The sequence below is a fragment of the Neomonachus schauinslandi genome, chromosome 6 (assembly GCF_002201575.2).
Source record: "Neomonachus schauinslandi chromosome 6, ASM220157v2, whole genome shotgun sequence".
NCBI classification, from domain to species: Eukaryota; Metazoa; Chordata; class Mammalia; order Carnivora; family Phocidae; genus Neomonachus; species Neomonachus schauinslandi.
Genome location: NC_058408.1, coordinates 123946629 through 123967030, shown reverse-complemented (window position 1 = coordinate 123967030; position 20402 = coordinate 123946629). Strand labels below are relative to the sequence as shown.

Below are 20402 nucleotides of genomic sequence, written 5' to 3'. Positions count from 1 at the left end.
TGAAGCCTCCGCACCGCCTCCTTGATGAGGTTCCCCGAGAGCACCAGCTGCTGCAGGAGCCGGTGCGGGTCGTCGTCGCCCGTGCGGGATTCGGGTTGGGGCCCGCGTCGCTGTTGCAGGCGGCGGGAGGCGGCGGCGCCCCGCAGCCAACCTCGCCGGCACGGGCCCGACAGCGGCTGCGGGGCGCCCCGCTTGTCCGCTCCCGAAGGCCCGTCAAAGCCGGGCTGAGGGGCCAGTGGGGACAGCGAGCTGGGGCCTGCGGCGAGCTCGGCCACGAAGTAGGGCGCAGCCCGGCCCCGCACGCGGCCGCGGTCCCCGAGGGCGCAGCGCAGAGCCCCCGGGGGCGCCGGGCCCACCGGCTCGGCCGGCGCCGGCGGCAGAAGCAGTGGCAGCGCCGGGGGCCGGGCCTTGTCCGCCCGCACGGCCGCCGGGGGCCGCGGGGGCTGCAGCGGCGGCCCCGGGGGCGCGCACGGGGAGGCCGGGCTGTCCTGCGCCGCGTCCAGCTGCAGCGTCTCGCCGATCTGGGCCACCAGCAGGTCCACCTCGCCCGAGCCGCCCAGCGTCACCGACTGCTCCAGCAGGAGGAAGCTGTCCTCCTCCTCCTCTGCCTCCCCCTCCGCTTCCTCGCCGGCTTCCTCTTCCTCCTCCCTCCGGCACGGCATGGCCCCCCGCCCGGGCACCCGGAGCTCTGCGGCCGGCGCTGGCGGCCCGGCGGCCGGCGGGGCTCGGTGGGCCGCGGCGGCGCGGGGCGCGGGGCGCGGGGCGCGGGGCTGAGGCCGAAGCGGGGGCGGGGGCCCGGGGCGGACGCGGAAGCGGGAGCCCGCCAGGCACTCGCGCCGCGCGCCTACAGCCGCGGGAGCCGGAATCCTACCGGCTCGGGTTGATTTGTAAACAATGGGTGACGTCGCCGCCGGGCCCTACCACCGCGCCGGGCAAGGGGTGCGCCGAACCGTTGGGGGGCGGGGCGCCCGCTGGGCCCCGGTGCAGGGTGAAGCCTAGCTGGTTCTGAGCTCCCCAACCCGAAGTGGTGGGTGCAGGAGGGCGCTGGGGTGCGGATACTCGCTCTGTCAGCCGGGCGTGGTTGGCAGTTCCCAAAAATGAACACCGGCGTGGATTTAGTTGGTTTCTTCCACACACAAGCACAGCCACTTACACCCACACACTCCCCTCCTCTAGGCGCGTCAATTCGTCTGGTTTTGGCATTTGCGCTTTAGAGGTCCGGGTGCCAGCGTGTGGAAGTGATGACCCAGCGAGTGAGGCGAGGAAGGAGATCTCAGGCTAGGGATCTGTCTGGAGATTAGGGAAACGAGGCTGACACGGATGAAAAGGAAGACCGGGGACCTTGTGGTTCGATGGGGGTGGGGGCGGGGGAGCGGTGGCAGAGTAAGAATTGGCGAAGAAAGGCCAGATGAGTGTTTTTTGACCGGGAGCATGGGTATATGCGGGCCTGGCCTGGGGCTGGCCGTCCTGGAGAGGAGGAGGTCTTTTGTCTTGGGCGGGGGTGTGAGCTGAGCTAGAAAGTTCTTTTTTTTTTTTTTTTTTTTTAAGATTTTATTTATTTATTTCACAGAGAGATAGAGAGCACAAGTAGGCAGAGAGGCAGGCGGAGGGAGAGGGAGAAGCAGGCTCTCCGCCGAGTAGGGAGCCCGTTGTGGGACTCGATCCCAGGACCCTGGGATCATGACCTGAGCGGAAGGCAGCCGCCTAACCGACTGAGCCACCCAGGCGCCCCTGAGCTAGAAAGTTATTTTAAGAATGCCTCAGCTCAGCAGGGGAGTATCCTCTTGGAAGGGGAGGCAGGGGAGGAATATGAGCTATGTGGGTGATAATGGAGATAATGGATCATTTTAACCCTTCAAGATATCATGGTTGGCTTAATGATTAACCAAGACTTCATTTTTTAAAAGGAGGAGGGATGGAAAAATGATCCTTTACTGTCTTGTTGCCTGGAGGTATTAGACCTTTATTCAAAATCCCAAATCCCTCAGGCCTAACTTCAAACTCTACACTTGTAGGTAGACTTTTGGTGGCCCAGTCCTTATGAGCCAACCAGGGGAGGTACATTTTTTTTTTTTTTAAGATTTTATTTATTTATTTGACAGAGAGAGACACAGCAAGAGAGGGAACACAAGCAGTGGGAGTGGGAGAGGGAGAAGCAGGCTTCCCGCCGAGCAGGGAGCCGATGCGGGGCTCGATCCCAGGACCCTGGGATCATGACCTGAGCCGAAGGCAGACGCTTAATGACTGAGCCACCCAGGCGCCCCCAGGGGAGGTACATTATCAGGGTGAGAGAAATGTTCAAAACCGGATTATGGTGATGGTTGAATAACTTAGTTAATTTACTAAAAATCATTGAACGTTCTCTTAAAATGAGTGAATTTCATATGTAAATTATGTCAATAAAGCTATTTTAAAAATCAGCCACAATGCATGTACACACCAATATAGAAGCCGAGCGGTAGTATTTAGAACACAGAGCAGGACAGCAGTCTATTTCAGAAAGGGAGAGCCAGAGGAACTCTGGGGTCCAGATAAAGAGACTCTGGGGTCTTGGTGGCCAGTTCTAAGATGGGTAATTACAGGAGCAAACCTTCAAAGAGGGATGGGGTGGAGGGAATAGGTGGGTAGTTGTTTAAAAAGAGTTGGGGTTATTCTTTCCAAGTGTGGAGAGAAGAATGTGGGGATAAAGGAAGAGGCAGTTCGAAGAAAGCCAGTGAATTTTTAAATCTTGGAAATGTGGACTTCTACAGGATGTCATAAAATTCATCACTTCTTTTTAGCAGGCGCCTAAGGATTTTCTTTCTATATAATCCTAACATCTACAAATAAAGATAGTCTCTTTCTTTCTAGTCTGGATGCCTTATCTTTCTTGCCTAGTCGTCCAGCTAGAATCTCTAAAACACTGTGGAGTAGAAATGGTGAGGGCAGACATCCATGTCTTGTTCCTGATCTTAGGGAAAAGCATTCAGTCTTTCATTATCAAGTATGATGTTGTCTCTGTGTTTTTATAAAAAGGTGCCTTCATCAGGTTGAGGACATTCCCTTCTATTTCTGGTTTGTTGAGCATTTAAAAAAAAAAAAGATATTTGAGAGAGAGAGAGAGAATGAACGAGCAGGGAGGACGGGCAGAGGGAGAGAGAGAGAGAGTAGACTCCCCGCTGAACAGGGAGCTTGATGTGGAGCTCGATCCCCGGACCTGGAGATCATGACCTGAGCTGAAGGCAGATGCTTAACTGACTGAGCCACCTAGGTGCCCCTGTTGAGCATTTTTTATCTTGAAAGGGCCATCCCCTCATTTTAAATCATTATTCATTTGAAAGTATGGTCAAGACAGACATTTATTAATACAATATTCTGAACCTAATTATTTAAAAATCTAAATGCAAATAATTAGTAGCAGCTTACAAGCTGTGTTTTTATTCTTTGATTCAAAATTTGTAAGCCTCCTACATCATTTTGGACATGAAAAATAGTACAACCACTTTGGGAAGAGGTCTGGCAGTTTCTTACAAAGCTGAACATACACTTACCCTATGAAAGAATTTCAATCCTAGGCATTTACCTAAGAGAAATAAAAGCTTAGGTTCACATTGCAGCCTATTGCCAATGATGAGCATAACAGCTTTATTCATAAAAGCTGGAAACAGCATAAAAACAGCAGCTCAAGTGTTTATCAGCAGGTGAATGGGTAAATGATGGCACAGTCACATGATGATGGTGGCAGAATCCTCTTCAGCAACCAAAAGGACTGGAGTATTGCTACATGCAGTAACATGGATGCATCTCAAAAACAGTATGCTGAGTGAAAAGGAGCACATACTGTATGATTCTGTTTATATGAAGTTCCAGAACAGGCAAAATTAATTTTTGGTGGGAAAAAAATCAGAAGACACATTGCCTTTGGAGAGGGTGTGGTGGGGACAAGGACTGAACTGGAAGAAGCCTGATGGTTGGGTTTCACAGGCATATGCATGTGTTAAAACTCACTGAACCATACACTTAGAATTCACTGGATGTAAATTTTACCTGCCAAGAAAAAAACCAAACAAATACTAGAATTCTAGTTAACAGACAGGCTGATGAGTGTAGGGGTGGAGTGTACTGATGTTTGCGATTTATTCTCAAGTGTACACAAACACGAGATGGATTGATACATGGTTAGAAGGATGGTTAAGACAGGAGACAGGCAGGGCGCCTGGGTGGCTCAGTTGGTTAAGCGACTGCCTTCGGCTCAGGTCATGATCCTGGAGTCCCTGGATCGAGTCCCGCATCAGGCTCCCTGCTCAGCAGGGAGCCTGCTTCTGCCTCTGACCCTCCCCCCTCTCATGTGCTCTGTCTCTCTCATTCTCTCTGTCTCAAATAAATAAATAAAATCTTTAAAAAAAAAAAAAAAAGACGGGAGACAGGCAGATATACGGTAAAGCATGAATAGTGAAATGTGACATTAGTTACCATATGACCCAGCAATTCCACTCCTTAGATATGTACCTGAGAGAATTGGAAACCTATGTCCACACGAAAAATTGCACAGAAATGTTTGTGGCATTATTTGTAATAGCCAAAAAGTAGAACAACCCAAATGTTCATTAGCTGATGAATGGAAGAACAAAATGTTGTCTATTCATACAATGGATTGTCATTCGTCATAAAAAGGAATGAAGTACTGTTCTATGCTACAACATGAATGAACGCTGAAGACCTATGCTAAATGAAAGAAACGAAAACACAAAAGGCCACATCTTGTATGATCCTATTTATATGAAATGTCCAGAAAAGACAAATCCGTAGAGACAGAAGGTAGATTAATGGTTGGCAGGGGATGGGAGGAGAAGGGAATTAGGACTAACTGCTAATGCGTAGGGGGTTTCTTTTGGGGTGATGAAAATGTCTTGGAATTAGTGGTGATGTTTGTACAGTGTAGTGAATATACTAAAGCCACAAGTGGACACTTCAAAAGTATATGTCAGTTCTTTAAATGCTAAAAAATATTAATGGTAGAATATAGGTGCTGGGTAATAGGATAGTTCATGGTCAAATTCTTTCAGTTCTGTTGACAGAAAATGTTTAGAATCAAGTGCTAGAAAAAAATAAGCCACACAAAAGAGCTGATTAATTTTACGACTTTCCTTTAGACCTGCCCAGGGCCTGGGGGGCTCAGGGCAGGCCACTGGGAAGGAAGGGAGCAAGGAGACACCCGGCTGGCGGGTTGCCTGCTGCCTGGCATGGGAACTGTGTAGACTCATTCTCCAGTGCAGAAAGGATGTAGGCAGTCTGCTGCAGGTTGATTAAGTTCTTGCGCCCACTGTGCAGGATTTCAAACTGTACGGCAGGAATGAGGCTTGACACTGTTTTCTGAGGCCAGCAGCATCCCAGAGTGCTGAGCGATGGGCCTCTGCCTCAGCAAGGCAGACACAGGATCACCTCTTTACCAGTCCCTTCATTGCTGCCCAGCGCCCAGACCCGGAGGCTCTAGGAGCTGAGTTGGTTGGGGAGGAGGGATTTGTACACAGAGAATTTAAGAGATTAGGGGATTCACACTGAGATGCAAAGAGGTGCTAATGAGATATTAAACACCTCTCAGTAAAGTAGCAGCTGAGGAAGCTGGAAGCGGAGAAATCAGAAGTTGAAAATGTCTTGAGGCTGCTGATAGGACGGGAAAGATAACTGGCCACTGGTTAAATGGGGTGCTAGGAAGAGTGGGGTCTGTAACTTGGTGGTTAAACTGGATAAGCGGCTTCGGGTTAACACTGATTCAGGAGTGTGAAATATTTTGCCATTTATAAAAGTAGAAAGGACTCAAGATGGGATGAGGTTGAGAGGGACAGAAGGGCAGGTGGAGACTTGAGTAGTGCACTGAGTTAAATGGGATTCCCTCCAAATTCCTGTCTGCCAGGAACCTATAAATGGGACCTTATTTGGAAAGAGGGTCTTTGCAGATGTAATCAAGTTAAGATGAGGTCAGACTGGATTAGGGTAGACTCTAATGCAGTGGCTGGCATCCTTATAAAAGAGGGAAATTTGGACACAGAGACACACAGGAAGAATGCTGTGTGTCTGCCGAGGCAGAGGTTGGAGAGATGCTGCCACAAGCCAGGGAATGGTAAGGATTGTCAGCAATCACTAGAAGCTTACAGGGAGCATGGAGCAGCTTCTCCCCCTGAGTCCCCAAGAAGGAACCAACCCTACTGATACCTTGATATTCAACTTTTGGCCTCCAAAACTGTGAGAGAATCAATTTCTATTGTTTTAAGGCACCACGTTTTAGGAAATTTGTTAGAGCAGTGCTAGGGAAGTGGAGCAAGCAATTTCAAGAGATTGCGTAACATGTGTAAGCCACGGAGAAATTTACTGAGGTTCTGGGGAAGTTCTGAGGCTCAATGGAAAAATGGAAGGGCTGAGGGCCTCTCTGCTGGCTGTTGGGTTATGCTAGGCTCAGGGACATCTACCATTGGAACAGGAATAAAGAATGAAGAGATAGAAACACAAGGACCCAGTAAACCCTTACTGTGTGTTCGTCATAGGTAAACAGTGGCCCTATCAGGAGCACATCTCCACAGGGACTATCAGGTTGACCCCATATAGGCTGATGCAGTTAGCATTCCCATTTCTGGAACTGCAGAAAAGATTGTGCTGCCCTTGCCAAATGGATGACAGCAGGAAGGAAAAAGTAGGTGTCAAGCTAGACAGTCTTGGATCTGCAGAGTTTTTGTGCCTGTCTGGACGCCTGGGACAGCAGTGGAATCCACAGAATTGGAAGTCAGGAGACACAAAATCGGGTAGCATAATTCAGTATTTTCAAAAAAAGATTCTAGTTTTATTTATTTGGATAGGTAATGCAGTCACATGGTTCAAAGTTCTAAAGGTCAAAATGAGCCAAGTGAAGAGTCCTGCCCCCATCCCTGTCTCCAGCCACCCAGTTTCCCTTCCTGGAGGCAAATTATACAATCATTTATTCTTTTCAAAGCTCTCTATCTATCTATCATCTATCTATCTATCTATCTATCTATCTATCTATCTATCTATCTATCATCTATCTATCTATCTATCTATCTATCTATCTATCTATCATCTATCTATCATCTATCTACCTATCTTTGTATTTGGCCTCCTTTGTTAAACAGAAGCTGTAACAGAAGCTGCTGTTTGCTTCCCAGGTACCACTCTCCCCTTCAATGAACCCCACATCTGGTGCAGAAGCACCAGAACCCCAGTATCACAATTTTCAGCTTCTCTGGCAGCTAGATGGGGCCATGTGATTAAGTTCTGGCCACTAAGATATGTCAGAAGTCTCCCTAGTAAGAAGGGGGCCAAACCTTTCTTTTTTCCTTTCATCTTGTTGCCTGGAATGTGGATGTGATAGTTAGAGCTCCACAGCCATCTTGCACTATGCAAGAGCAGTGCATTTGAAGGAATCTCAAACAATGTCTCAAGACACACAGGCAGTCCTAGACTGCCTACTTCTGGATCTCTTTTATGTGAGGAAGAAATAACATTTTCCCTTGTTGATGCCACCCAGAAACTTTTTAAAGATAATGCTACTATAATCAGAAAATCTGCAGGGGGCGCCTGGGTGGCTCAGTCAGTTAAGCCTCCAACTCTTGATTTAGGCTCAGGTCATGATCTCAGGGTTGTGAGATGGAGTCCTCGGTTGGGCTCCACGCCAGGTGGAGCCTGCTTAAGATTCTCTCTCTCCCTCTCCCTCTGCCCCTCCCCCACTGCTCACCATCCCTAAAACAACAACAACAAGAAAATATGCAGAGATGGTTTGGAGAGCAATTCCAGTCAGGCAGACCTATGAGAAGGACTCAGATCAGGAGCTGAAACAGATCATAATAGCAGCTACCGCATACTGATTATTCTTTTTAACAGTTTAATTGAGATCTAATTTATATACCATAAAATTCACCCATTTCAATTGTACAGTTCAGCATCTTTTAGTATATTTCCAGAGTTGTGCGGCCATCACCATAATCTAACTTAAGAACATTTGTATCACCCCCCAAAAGAAACTTCATACCTATTAGCTATACCGAAAAGTGCTTTACAGATATTATTTCCTTCAGTCTTCCAATAACCTCTGAGTTTGGTTTTATTTTATTATTATTATTATTTTTTTTTATGTAGAAGTTTTTTTTTTTTTTTTAGATTTTACTTATTTATTTGACAGAGAGAGACACAGCCAGAGAGGGAACACAAGCAGGGAGAGTGGGAGAGGGAGAAGCAGGCTTCCCGCCGAGCAGGGAGCCTGACGCGGGGCTCGATCCCAGGACCCTGGGATCATGACCTGAGCCGAAGGCAGACGCCTAACGACTGAGTCACCCAGGCGCCCCTGAGTTTGGTTTTATCCTCTTTATGGATAAGAAAACCAAGGCCCACAGATAAGAAAACTTGCCCGAGATCATATAGACTACCAGTGCCAGAACCAGTATTCAAACTCAGTTCTGGATAATGCCCAAACCTGCCCTTCTCAGACCGCTATCCATGTGCTGTTACCCAGGCTCTTCAGTCTGGTCTTTTAACTCTGCCTTCTTATTCCCCAAGGTCTTCAGTGCCTTGGCCAGTAGTCATGCCCTATTTCTGGTTCCATTGCCGACGTCCTTCATGTTTCTATGGCTGAGCTCATGCAACTTGTGTCTGGACCTTAGCCTCTTTCCCTTTAATCCACTCTTCTGGTAGATCAACTTCCTAATGCCCAACCCTACTCAGGTTACCCACCACGCCCACTCTGAATATGTCCCCATTGGCTCCCTAGTAAAACCCTCAGCTCCCTAACACGGTGTCCAGAACTCTCAGAGACCTGGCCCTGACCCAACCTTCTCTTGTCCTCCACCCCCACAGAAGCCCATTGCTACTGTCAGACTGGGCCCTTGACAACTTCCAAACACTCCTTATATGTTCCTGTCTCCCATGTTTGGTCCGGTTCTTTGTGCAGAGAATGCCTTCTGCCAAATCCCCGACCATCTAAGTCTTACTCAGTCCATGAAGCTTCTTCATGAAGCTGTCTCTGCTCTCCTCAGTAGGTGGTGGTCCTCTGCCTTCTACTCTCCCATCCCATTCAGTTCCCTCAATGGGGCTCACATAGCATTCCTCATTTCAGTAGTTACTTGGGCTGGTCTACACTTGATCTTAACCAAAAGGCCGAGAAGCAATTACTTGGGCTGGTCTAGACTGCAAGACCCTTGAGTCTAGAGGTTAGAGTCCTCTGATTGGCTAGGCCTGAGTTCTTTGCTCACCTCTATGACCAGAGATAGGGTCAGTCATAGCCAAAACTCATGGACTGACATAGGGAAGCAGAGGACCCCTTAAGAGATGCTGGGTACATCAAAACAAAAACCTACATCCAGTATTGGCAGGGTGTAGTTTTTCCATAAGGCCCCAGTAACCTCATTGTTTCATTTATTACTTCCTTGATTTAACTGATTCATTTGATCCTTTATTCATTCAACACATAGTTGGATAAGCAAAACTAAATATAGTCCTTAACTCACAGAGCTTACAGTCTAGTGGGGTAAGCCAAAACTAATCAAACAATCTATACACAAATCTAGAAATGCGGCAATGGTAATCTGAGCCACAACTGAGTCCCCAGATCCTAATCCAAATGACTGTGTGAAGTTATTGGTGACAAGCCTTTTATTTCACAATTAGAAGTGGTCCTCTACATTCACATGTTCCAAAAGAAGTACCCTTGGGTTTAATGCACACTGAAGTGTGAATGAATGAATGAATGAATGAGCAAGGCAATTCTCTTTTCCTACATCCTTGAAAGAAGATGGATCATTTGGGTGGGGATGACCGCAGAGGCCTACAGGGAGCTGAAGGACAATTCCCTTTACTTTCTGGTTTTAAATGGGTGAATCTTGGAAGCTGACTGTGAAGGCTCCCGTCTAGAGAACAAATAGGTAGGGGAAGGCTTGGAGCCTTGTCTGACCTTCACCCTGCCTCCTATTAGCCATATAGACTTTATGTGCAAAATTTCTCTCCATACAAAAACAATCTCCATGAGAATGGGTTATAGTGGCAGAAAAAAGGATCCATCCAGGCCTCAGCTCACATGACTGTGGAGATAAGATCCCACACAGTGAGTTCATGATGTACCTGCCCATTCCTGAACATCACATATATGTTACTGCTTTAAAATTTACCATCAGCACCTGGGGCCTCCTGGCCTGAGGTCTGGGTGTTTTTGATTAGAGGGCCAGACAGATTCCAATCCAAAATGATTTGGCCAGTGTTCAGGACTTTCAACTCACCCTGCAAGACTCAGGACCCCCCCCCAGGCCTCCCTCAGCTCCAGCCCCTGTGCCAGGCCTGGCTGCTTGCCGTACTTTCAGGCTTTCAGAGAGTGTGTTCCTTGCCTCTCTTGAGGCCCAGGCAACCTGGTGCCCTTGCCCCCCAGCACCAGTCTGAGCTTTTGGAGGTAGGATTCACGGCTCAGTGCTCAATGCTGAGCTCAGTGTCTGACAGATGGTGAATCCCAATTACAAATGCTCCGTGACTGAGTGTGCTTCCAGTGTTTCTCTCCGCCAGCCTTTTGCCTGTGACCTGACTATTTCCCAGCTTGTTATCCTGGCTGGGGAAAATGACCTCCAGAGTTCTGCTGGGGTTCCGGCCCTGACCTGGGTCTTTTTTAGCTGCACAGAATGGGTTCCTTTTCTCTCCACCTCATTGAGTTCCCTCCTCCACTCACCCTGTGGCCAGTCTTGAAGGGGATTTCACAGGAAAGCTGAAGGTAGTTTTCTTTTTTTTTTTTTTTGGCATATTGAATAATGTAGGTGTTAGTCCTTGTTGTGTCTGAAGGAGACTGAATGGTTAATCTTTTCCCCAGCCCACAATAAACAGGTGTCCCAGGAAGCAAGAAATTGGGAATGATTTGTAGCACACATTTGTCCTTTAATTTTTTCCCCCTTTGTGGATAATTCCCCACTGGGAGAACTTTGGTGGGGGATAGGGCTCTCCTCCAGGCAGAAGAGGGGAGGCAGGTGACCATGGTCCAGCCAATCAGATGTTCTCACCCTTGACTCTTCCTCTCCATGGAGTGATGCAGAGACCCAAGGATATGGGAAATCAGTGGAGGGGTGGCTGTGCCGAGTCAAGTGGCACGGTGTGACCTTGGCTGGGTTTTTTGCTCCTCAGCCCCCTTCCTTCCTGCCAGCTCTTCAACCTTCCAACAAATCCGGTTTCTGTTCTGTTAGCCAAAGTCTGTTTCCAGTGCTTGCAATCCAGATTGACATAAACCTATTTTATGTCTGGAGGAGGTAGTTTAAATAAACTGGGGAGCATCTGTAAGGTGGAATACTACACAACAGTTCAAAAGGGTAATGGCAGATCTACGTGTATTGACATAGATCTCCGAGATGCACCTATAAAGATCATATGTACAATATATCACAATTTACCTAAAAATTAAGGGGCGCCTGGCTGGCTCAGTTGGTAGAGCATGTGACTCTTCATCTGGGGGTCCTGAATTCGAGCCCTGTGTTGGGTATAGAGATTACTAAAAAAAAGATTAACTGGAAAAAAAGAAAAGGAAAGAAATGCCTCAAGAGAAGGACTTTGCTTTGTTCACAACTATATTTCCAGGCCTAGAACAGCGCATACTAGGCATTCAATAAATATTTTTTGAATGAATGTACTGTAATAGAAAAAGATTTGGAAGGACATGTATTAAACCGAAAATGGTATTTTCTTAGAGGAGGGACTAGAACATAGGGATGGTTGACAAGGGAGATTTTATCTGTATTATTTAAAAAAATTTTTTTTACAAGGGAAACATCTTCATGTGTTATTTGTATAATTAAACAATATAAAAAGGTGTTTGAAGCTCGTTGGGGGTAGATAGATGCCCGCACATGACATTTGTGGCAGACTCAAATCCATGCCCTGGATCTTAACCACCCTTTGGAGCCCTGGCCTTCTTCCCTTCTCCATACTTCTGAATTCCTAGGAGTCTTTTCTCTGCTTTAATATTTCATCCTTGGTAATTCTAATCTGCCTTCCGTTGTATGTGACTTATGTGTGTTCATTTTATCTCCCTGAGGCTGTAACTCCTTGAGAGCTGGGGCCACTTTCCTGTGACCTTTTGTTCAGCCAGACTGTTGGAAACAAGATGACTTTCTGAACTTTTCATGAATACCTGCTGGACGGCCATCCTTATCACTAGGCTGGCAATCAGTACCTCAGTGGAGTAAGGATGATTTCAGGGGAGCCAGGACACCCTTGCAGAAACAGGGCAGACTTGCTGGCTGGGGAGTACTTTTTTATTTTATTTTTTAAAAAGATTTTATTTATTTGACACAGAGAGAGAGACAGCGAGAGAGGGAACACAAGTAGGGGGAGTGGGAGAGGGAGAAGCAGGCTTCCCGCTGAGCAGGGAGCCCAATGTGGGGCTTGATCCCAGGACCCTGGGATCATGACCTGAGCCGAAGGCAGATGCTTAACGACTGAGCCACCCAGGCGCCTTGGGGAGTACTTTTACAGCACTCAGCAACAATACTTGCTTTTCATCAGAAATCACAGCGGAATAGTTGGTTTTGAGGAGAAACACTCTCCTCTCTGGGGTAACTGATTAAAGTATAACTGTAAGTGTAATGTATGGTTCTTATCCCACAGCAATGGAGATGGAAGTGGTATCTGAGAAGGGAGTTTAGCATTCTTTTTTTTTTTTTTTTAAGATTTTACTTATTTATTTGACAGAGAGAGACACAGGGAGAGAAGGAACACAAGCAGGGAGAGTGGGAGAGGGAGAAGCAGGCTTCCCGCTGAGCAGGGAGCCTGATGCGGGGCTTGATCCCCGCACCCTGGGACCATGACCTGAGCTGAAGGCAGACGCTTAACGACTGAGGCACCCAGGCACCCCGGGAGTTTAGCATTCTTAACATTCATCACATTACCTTGAATATATATCTAGTTTTAATATGTGCCACACACTGTGAGGCTAAGCAGCGTTTCAGAGATTATCTCATTTAAATCTTCACAATACTGCTCTGAGAATTATTATTATTATTATTATTTTAAAGATTTATTTATTTATTTGACAGAGAGAGACATAGTGAGAGAGGGAACACAAGCAGGGGGAGTGGGAGAGGGAGAAGCAGGCTTCCCGCTGAGCAGGGAGCCTGACGCGGGGCTCGATCCCAGGACCCCGGGATCATGACCCGAGCCGAAGGCAGACGTTTAACGACTTAGCCACCCAGGCGCCCCTGCTCTGAGAATTATTATCCTCATTTTACAGAGGAGGAAAAGGAATCAGAAAGTTAAGTAAGTTGTTGGTCATACAGTTAGAAGTAATGGAGCTAGCATTTGAAAGTAGGCTTACTGCTCTTAATACTGGGCTGCATTTCTCCAAACATTAAGGACTTTGTATAAAAATGTCATCCAAACAGATAAGCCAGAAAATAGTGTTGTATGGTGTTCTACTTGGTTGTAGCAGTAATACTTTAAAGTTTTGAACATTTCTTCTGTGTGAAACATCAGTTTAATCCAATCAGTCAGTCAGTTGATGCTGGGTATCAGGGGGCTGGGACAAAAACTTGTTCATACTTTGGAGAAATCCTTTGCAGAATTTGAGCCTTGTATTCCTTGCTTTGTATATATACCAAATATGCAGCCTGGATTTTCCAAGGCGGTCTTGGGTTCAACGAATAATTGCACTGGTACATGTTTGTTGAATTTTGTGTTTCTTTTCATGTATTTGCTCAATAAAGATATTCTGTTAAACATAAAACACAGAATAAACATAAAATAAAGCAATTTTATTTTGACACTTTCATCAAATTTTTAATATGAATTCATCAATTGAAATAACCTATTAGAACATGTGATTCAACTTTTATTTTGGATCATATCTGAGGACTTATTTATTCACTTGTTCAAAAACTATTTATTGAAAGGTCACTATGTGCCAGAAGCCATGGGGAGCAAAATAAGATGTCGTCTCTGCCCATGTGTGGTAGGAAGTCTAGTTGGGAACCCTCATATTAAAATAAATAGTCACACAAACAACTATATAATTTTAAGTTGTATAAGAGCTATGAAGGGCGAGTGCAGAGTGCTCTGTGAAAGCGTAGTAAGCAAACTGATTTATACAGTGGGGACCATGGAGGCCATCCCAACCAGTGACATTTAAGCTGAGATCTGACCAATAATAAAGGGAAAAATGGGCCGGCCAGAAAAGCAAGTGCAAAGGCTTGAGGCAGGGAAGAGTTTGTTGAGAAACTGAAACACACGTGGGTAGAGCTTAGTGGAGGAGGAGAATGCTGGTAGAACCTCAGGTGAAAGCATGTCAGAAGGAACCACAGGAAAAATATCCCTAGAAAAATCCAGCATGGTAAAATAGTACAGAAAAAACCTTAATGGTTTAAGTTTACAATGTTCTCACATCTGTTGCCTCTGTTAATCCTTACCAGAAGCTCATGAATCAGGGAAGGCAAGCATAATTATGATTATTTCTATCACTGAGCATTCAGGGACAAAGTTATGGAGCTCTTGGTTCCTTGTTTCGGACCAGAGAGGCAAAGCCTGCGGGTTCTCTGGGTAGCCAGAAGGGAGCGTGTAAGAAGAAGCAGAAGTGACCCACCACTACAATGTGTGGCTGTCTGAAGAAAGCTGGCTGCGATCGAAATGTAATAGTCAAGTACTTCTTTTTTTAAAAAATATTTTATTTATTTGACAGCGAGAGAGGGAACACAAGCAGGGGGAGTGGGAGAGGGAGAAGCAGGCTTCCCGCTCAGCGGGGAGCCCGATGCGGGTCTCGATCCCAGGACCCCAGGACGCTGGGATCATGACCTGAGCCGAAGGCAGACGCCTAACGACTGAGCCACCCAGGCTCCCCCAGTCGTGTACTTGTTGATTGCCGCGCTGTACCTACTCTTCTAGGTATCTCTGTGTCAAGACAGAAAACGAATCTTGTATTTAGAGAGTTGTTCTTAAAGTCAATTTCAAATTCGGCAGTTCTGCAATTCTGAGATTTCACATCCGGACTTAATTTGAGCGTAGGCTGGGATTTCTGACCAGAACTTAAAAAGTGGGTGGAATCGGAAAGGTTCATCAAAACAAGAAACTACAACTCCCAGCAGGCCTCAGGGCTGGGTCTTCTCCCCAACCCGTTTCCGCCTGGGCTGGGGGCGACCAATAACCGTTAGCTATTTGAATAGACCAATAAGATCATGAAATTTTTAGTCATCCAATCGCACGGAAGAGGGGGAAACACCTTAGCCAATCCAAAGGCGTGGAGGCGGGACCGGAGATGGGGGCGGTGAAAGAAGTTTGCTGACTAAGATGGCGACTGAGGCGCAGAGTGTAGGGGAGGTGCCAGCCCGTGATTCCCGCCCGAGGTGAGCCGAGTTCTTGGTCCAGCTGCCTAGGAAACGAGGCCGTGGGCTGGTCGTACTGACGCTTTTCCTTTGGGTCATAGTGACCCAGCGCGGCCAGGCTTTGTTCTTTCCTCCTACGGCGTTTCGCCCTTTCACGGCTGTGGTCTGGCTCAGGAGCTGAGATCCAGCTTGACCTCCGCTTGGTCCCGCTGATTGGTGCGAGGTCGGTGCGAGGTCGGCCCGTGGCCGGGGCTGCAGACCGACGGGTTGCCTTTGCGCTGAGACTCATTTTGGTGGTGAGGATACTCAAGTCCAGAGCTGTTAAGCGAATTCCCTAACGTCACACAGTGCTGGGAGAGAGCTCTGTTAGTACCTTCTAATCTGCTTCCAGGCAGTTTATTGTGTTAAAGTCGGTGCAAGGGAGTGTCCGTTAGAAATGGGTTTGAGTTCTTGGGCCAATTAAAAAAAATTGTTTTTATTGTGGTTTAGAATACTTAACATGAGGCCTACCCTCTTAGCAAATTTTTAAGTGTGCAAGACAGTATTGTTGACTATAGGTACAATGTTGTACAGCATTATCTCAAGAGCTTATTCATCTTGCTTAACTACAACTTTATGCCTATTAATTAGGAACTCCCCATTCCCCCTTTCCTGGCCCCTGGCAACCAGCATTCCACTCTTTCATTCTATGATTTTGACTATTTTAGATCATCTCGTATCAGTGGATACCTCATATATATGTGAAATCATTTGTCTTCCTGTAACTGGCTTATTTCACTTAGCATAATGTCAGTAAGGTTCATCCATGTCGCCTATTGTAGAATTTTCTTTTAAAATCTGAGTAATAGGGGCGCCTGGGTGGCCCAGTCGGTTACGCGACTGCCTTCCGCTCAGGTCATGATCCCGGCTTCCTGGGATCCAGCCCCGCATCGGGCTCTGTGCTCAGCGGGGAGCCTGCTTCTCCCTCTCCCTCTGCCTGCCTGTCTGCCTACTTGTGATCTCTCTTTCTCTCTCTGTCAAATAAATAAAATCTTAAAAGAAAAAAAAGCTGAGTAATATTCCATTCTATGTATATACCACACTTTGCTATTCCATTCATCTGTCCATGGACATTAATAATCTTGGTGATTATTAATTGTGCCTCTGTGAACATGAGAGTGCTAGTAATTCTTCGAGATCCTGATTTCAGTACTTTTGGATAAATACACAGAAGCAGGATTGCTAGATCATACAGTAATTCTATTTTGAAATTTTTGAGGAACCTCCTTACTATTTTCCATAGCACTTGCAGCATTTTGCATTCCCATCAACAGTGTACAGAGGTTCCAGTTTCTCTGCATCCTCACCAACACTTGCTGCCTTTTGTTTTTGTTTTTGATAATAGCCATCCTGACAGGTGTGAGGTGATAAGGACTAAGGCAAATAGTCCTAGCCAGAGCAGTTAGGCAAGAAAAGGGATTAAAAAGGCTTCAAAATTGGAAAGGAAGAATTTAAATTGTTCCTGTTTGCAGACAACATGATCTTATATATAGAAAACCCTAAAGACTAACAGACTAACAGAACTAATAAACTTAGTAAAGTTGCAAGATATGAAATCAACATACAAAAATCAGTTGCATTTCTATATACTAACAATGAGCTATCTGAAAAGGAAATTAGGAAAACAATTCCATTTACAGTAGCACCAAAAAGAATAAAATACTCAGGCCAATTTTTAAATCTCTCTTTGCTTCAATTTCTTTACCTATAAATGGACATAATGATGTCTACTCCAGAGAATGGGGGATTAGATTAGACAGTCTTTTTAATGCTTAGCACTGAGCCTAGCAGGTAATAACCATTCAGTACGTGATAGATTTTCTTGTTCCTGGTAGAACTAAAGAACAGATCAGAGGGATCTGCAGTTTAGGAAATCATAATTTTTACAGGCACACCAAAATGTAGCTTTTCCCAGAAAGAATTTCCAGGTGGTCTTGCTACAGTCTTGAGACCTTACATGTCTTAACTGATTACACATATACATTAGAATTTAGTAGAGTGAGCTTATTTACATTGTCTCAGTGTAAAGTGTAAACCTTTTGGTTTGGTGTCACTTGGTGCCATTTGTATTGAATGGGAGATTCCAATTCTTGGGAAGCTGGATTTATGAGTGGGCACTGGATTCGTTCCCTAGCTGAGATAGACATGTTTGAATGTGTTAGTATCTTATAGGGAAGAGTTTTTCACTCTCAGAAGTGCCGATAAATGGTTGATCATTTTTGCTTGGAAACTGTAGAGGGGATTGATAAATTCAATCAGCTCATCTCTCATCCTGCTCTAAAATCTTGAATTGTGATGAGACACTGAAGACAAAACATTATTCTATAGCAGGAGTAGTTTGAATTCCTTTCAAGGATGTTGCCAATTGAATTTAAATTTTTTTTTTTTTAAAGATTTATTTATTTGACAGAGAGAGAGACAGCGAGAGCAGGAACACAAGCAGGGGGGAGTGGGAGAGGGAGAAGCAGGCTTCCCGCGGAGCAGGGAGCCTGATGCGGGGCTCGATCCCAGGACCCTGGGATCATGACCTGAGCCGAAGGCAGACGCTTAACGACTGAACCACCCAGGCGCCCCCAATTGAATTTAAATTTTAAGTGCTAGTATTAATTACGTGATCAACAGGTATTCACAGAATCTTATCTGATTTGAAACTATTAATTTCATATCATAAAAGAATTTGGGTTTCTGTAATTTTTTTGAGGTCAGGACACATGTATATTTTTATTACATATTCCCAATGCTTAGCTTTGTGTAGATGGTCAGTACTGAATGAATAACAGTCCTATCTAAGACATAAAATACTCCTTGTGGTGATAAATACCATACATAAAATTTTTTTCCCTGCAGATATTAATCTTTCTAATGTTCTGTTGGTGGTGTGGCCCCTTGTATTCATTCCATAAAGAAGAGGAAAGAATTGTCTGATTTCACAGATCAGTATATATTTGCACATTGAATGGAGAATATGTGATCATGCATTAAGAACTAGCTTTCTGTTTCTTCATCATTATTTTAAGCCCGCTCCTAATAATTAGCAGTGCTTTAAATTGTTTTAATCAAAGAACTAAATAAGAAAAAGTTGTGGGCGCCTGGGTGGCTCAGTTGGTTAAGCGACTCCCTTCGGCTCAGGTCATGATCCTGGAGTCCCGGGATGGAGTCCCAAATCTCCCTCTGACCCTCCCCCCTCTTGTGCTCTCTCTCTCTCTCTCAAATAAATAAATAAAATGTTTAAAAAAAATAAAGCTTTAAAAAAAAGAAAAAGTTGCTTTGGAGGTGCTTGGGTGGCACAGTTGGGTACGTGTCTGACTTTTGGTTTCCGCTTAGGTCATGATCTCAGGGTCCTGAGATCCAGCCCTGCATCTGGCTCCATGCTCAGTGCGGGGTCTGCCTGAGATTCTCCCTTTCCCTGACCTCCTGCTTGTGTGCTCTCCCTCTCTCAAATAAATAAATAAGTCTTAAGCAAAAAAAGTGCTCTGCCTGTAAAGAATTTTCTGTTTTGACTTGTTGATGGTAAACACCTTTCCCCCCTCTATTTCCGGTCTTTATCAGGTAGAATAATGCTTTAAAATTTAACTAACTTTAATTATACCTTCAAGTTACTCTTAAGTGGACAATTCTAAAAGGGAATCTACAAGTAGAAGCTATTCACTTTACTAATAGCAATATAACAATAGTTAAGACTCTCAAAGGCCAAAGAGAGAAAAGGCTAAAGCAGGGAAGGAGTTATAGCCACCTCCCCACATAATTGGCAGTAGGGAAATACAGCTCAGTACTTTTTGAATTGAAAAGATATATAAAAAAAGTGATAGCTATTATTAGATGAAGAGGGGAAATTGATAACAAAGAGTCACAGGCTTTTTAACCTCAATATTCACGGGGCAAAAAGAAACCTGCTGTGAACCAGGAAAAGCAAATGGGAATATACAGGGTTGGAGGGAAGCAAAGCAAGCCGTGGTAGTGATAACATGTGTCATAAGTTGTCATTTGTCATAAGTTGTAATTACTATACTAGCAGTGTCCAAGTTTTGGGGCCCGAGCCTGCTCCTAGAACTTAGGAACAGCAGGAAGCTTAGGAACAGACTACTGGATGCTTGCATCCCATTTTGAAAATTGTTTTGGAGGACTAGGAAGGTGCCCATAGATGGAGAAAGGGTTTGTATTCTGCTAATTTACATACACTTTAGATATGGAATATTGGTTACTAAACACATAATTTCCTGAAGACTTTTTTGTTATATTGTTCTTTCTCTAATAAGACAGCAGTGTGGCCCTTCAAGAGAAGTGATAGACGGAACCTTTACTGACCTTAAGAAGACTTGCCTGTTCTCACTTGCACAAGTGGGAAAACATGATTTAAAATATCTGAATCCAGTTTTGTATTTGTGCTTTCAAATCCTATCTGCAGGGTAATGATGAATAGATTCTTCAGTGGTCTTTCTTGAATCTGAATAATTTTATATTTTTATCAATTACCTGGCTTAGAGACTTTGATCATTATACTTGACAGGGCCAGTCTTGGTGAAGGAGAGGGGACGAAGAAATAGAATTTTAAAATTTGGGTGCGTGGGTGGCTCAGTCGGTTAAGCATCTGCCTTTGGCTCAGGTCATGATCCCAGGATCCTGGGATCAAGCCCCAGGTCCAGCTTCCTGCTCAGGGGGAGTCTGCTTCTCTCTCTGCCCCCTCCCACTCCCGCTCATGCTTGCTCTCTCTTTTGCAAAAATAAATAAAAAAAAATCTTTAAAATTAATCTGCATAAACTGGTAAGTGGCTTACTTTTCTTTGCTTCTAACCTTTGGTAGAATTTGTGAAATTAACAAATGTTAAAGATGGAGGTTGCTGGTTGGTTGTGTGGTCATCAGAAGAGTGGCAGTCTGTTTTTGTTGTTATTTTAAGTCCAGACACTATTTTATCCATTAGATGGGTTTGAGGAGACCAACTCCATTCAGGCTCACAAGAAGCCAATTGATAAATGCAAATTTGGTAATTTGCATGAAGAATATGCAAGGTAGGTATGTCAACTTGCCTCATTTTTTTTTTTTTTTTTTAGA

General features: G+C 45.2%; 1 protein-coding gene across 1 annotated transcript in view; it reads right to left on the bottom strand.

Moving 5' to 3' along the window:
* The window catches only part of LOC123325104 (proto-oncogene FRAT1-like), a 16184-nt gene extending 15522 nt beyond the window's left edge, over positions 1 to 662 (bottom strand). Inside the window, exon 1 of the mRNA XM_044916223.1 lies at positions 7 to 662. Within this exon, the coding sequence (XP_044772158.1) occupies positions 7 to 662 (656 nt within the window). The remainder of the gene's footprint in view (positions 1 to 6) is intronic.
* Between the last annotated feature and the right edge of the window lie 19740 nt (positions 663 to 20402).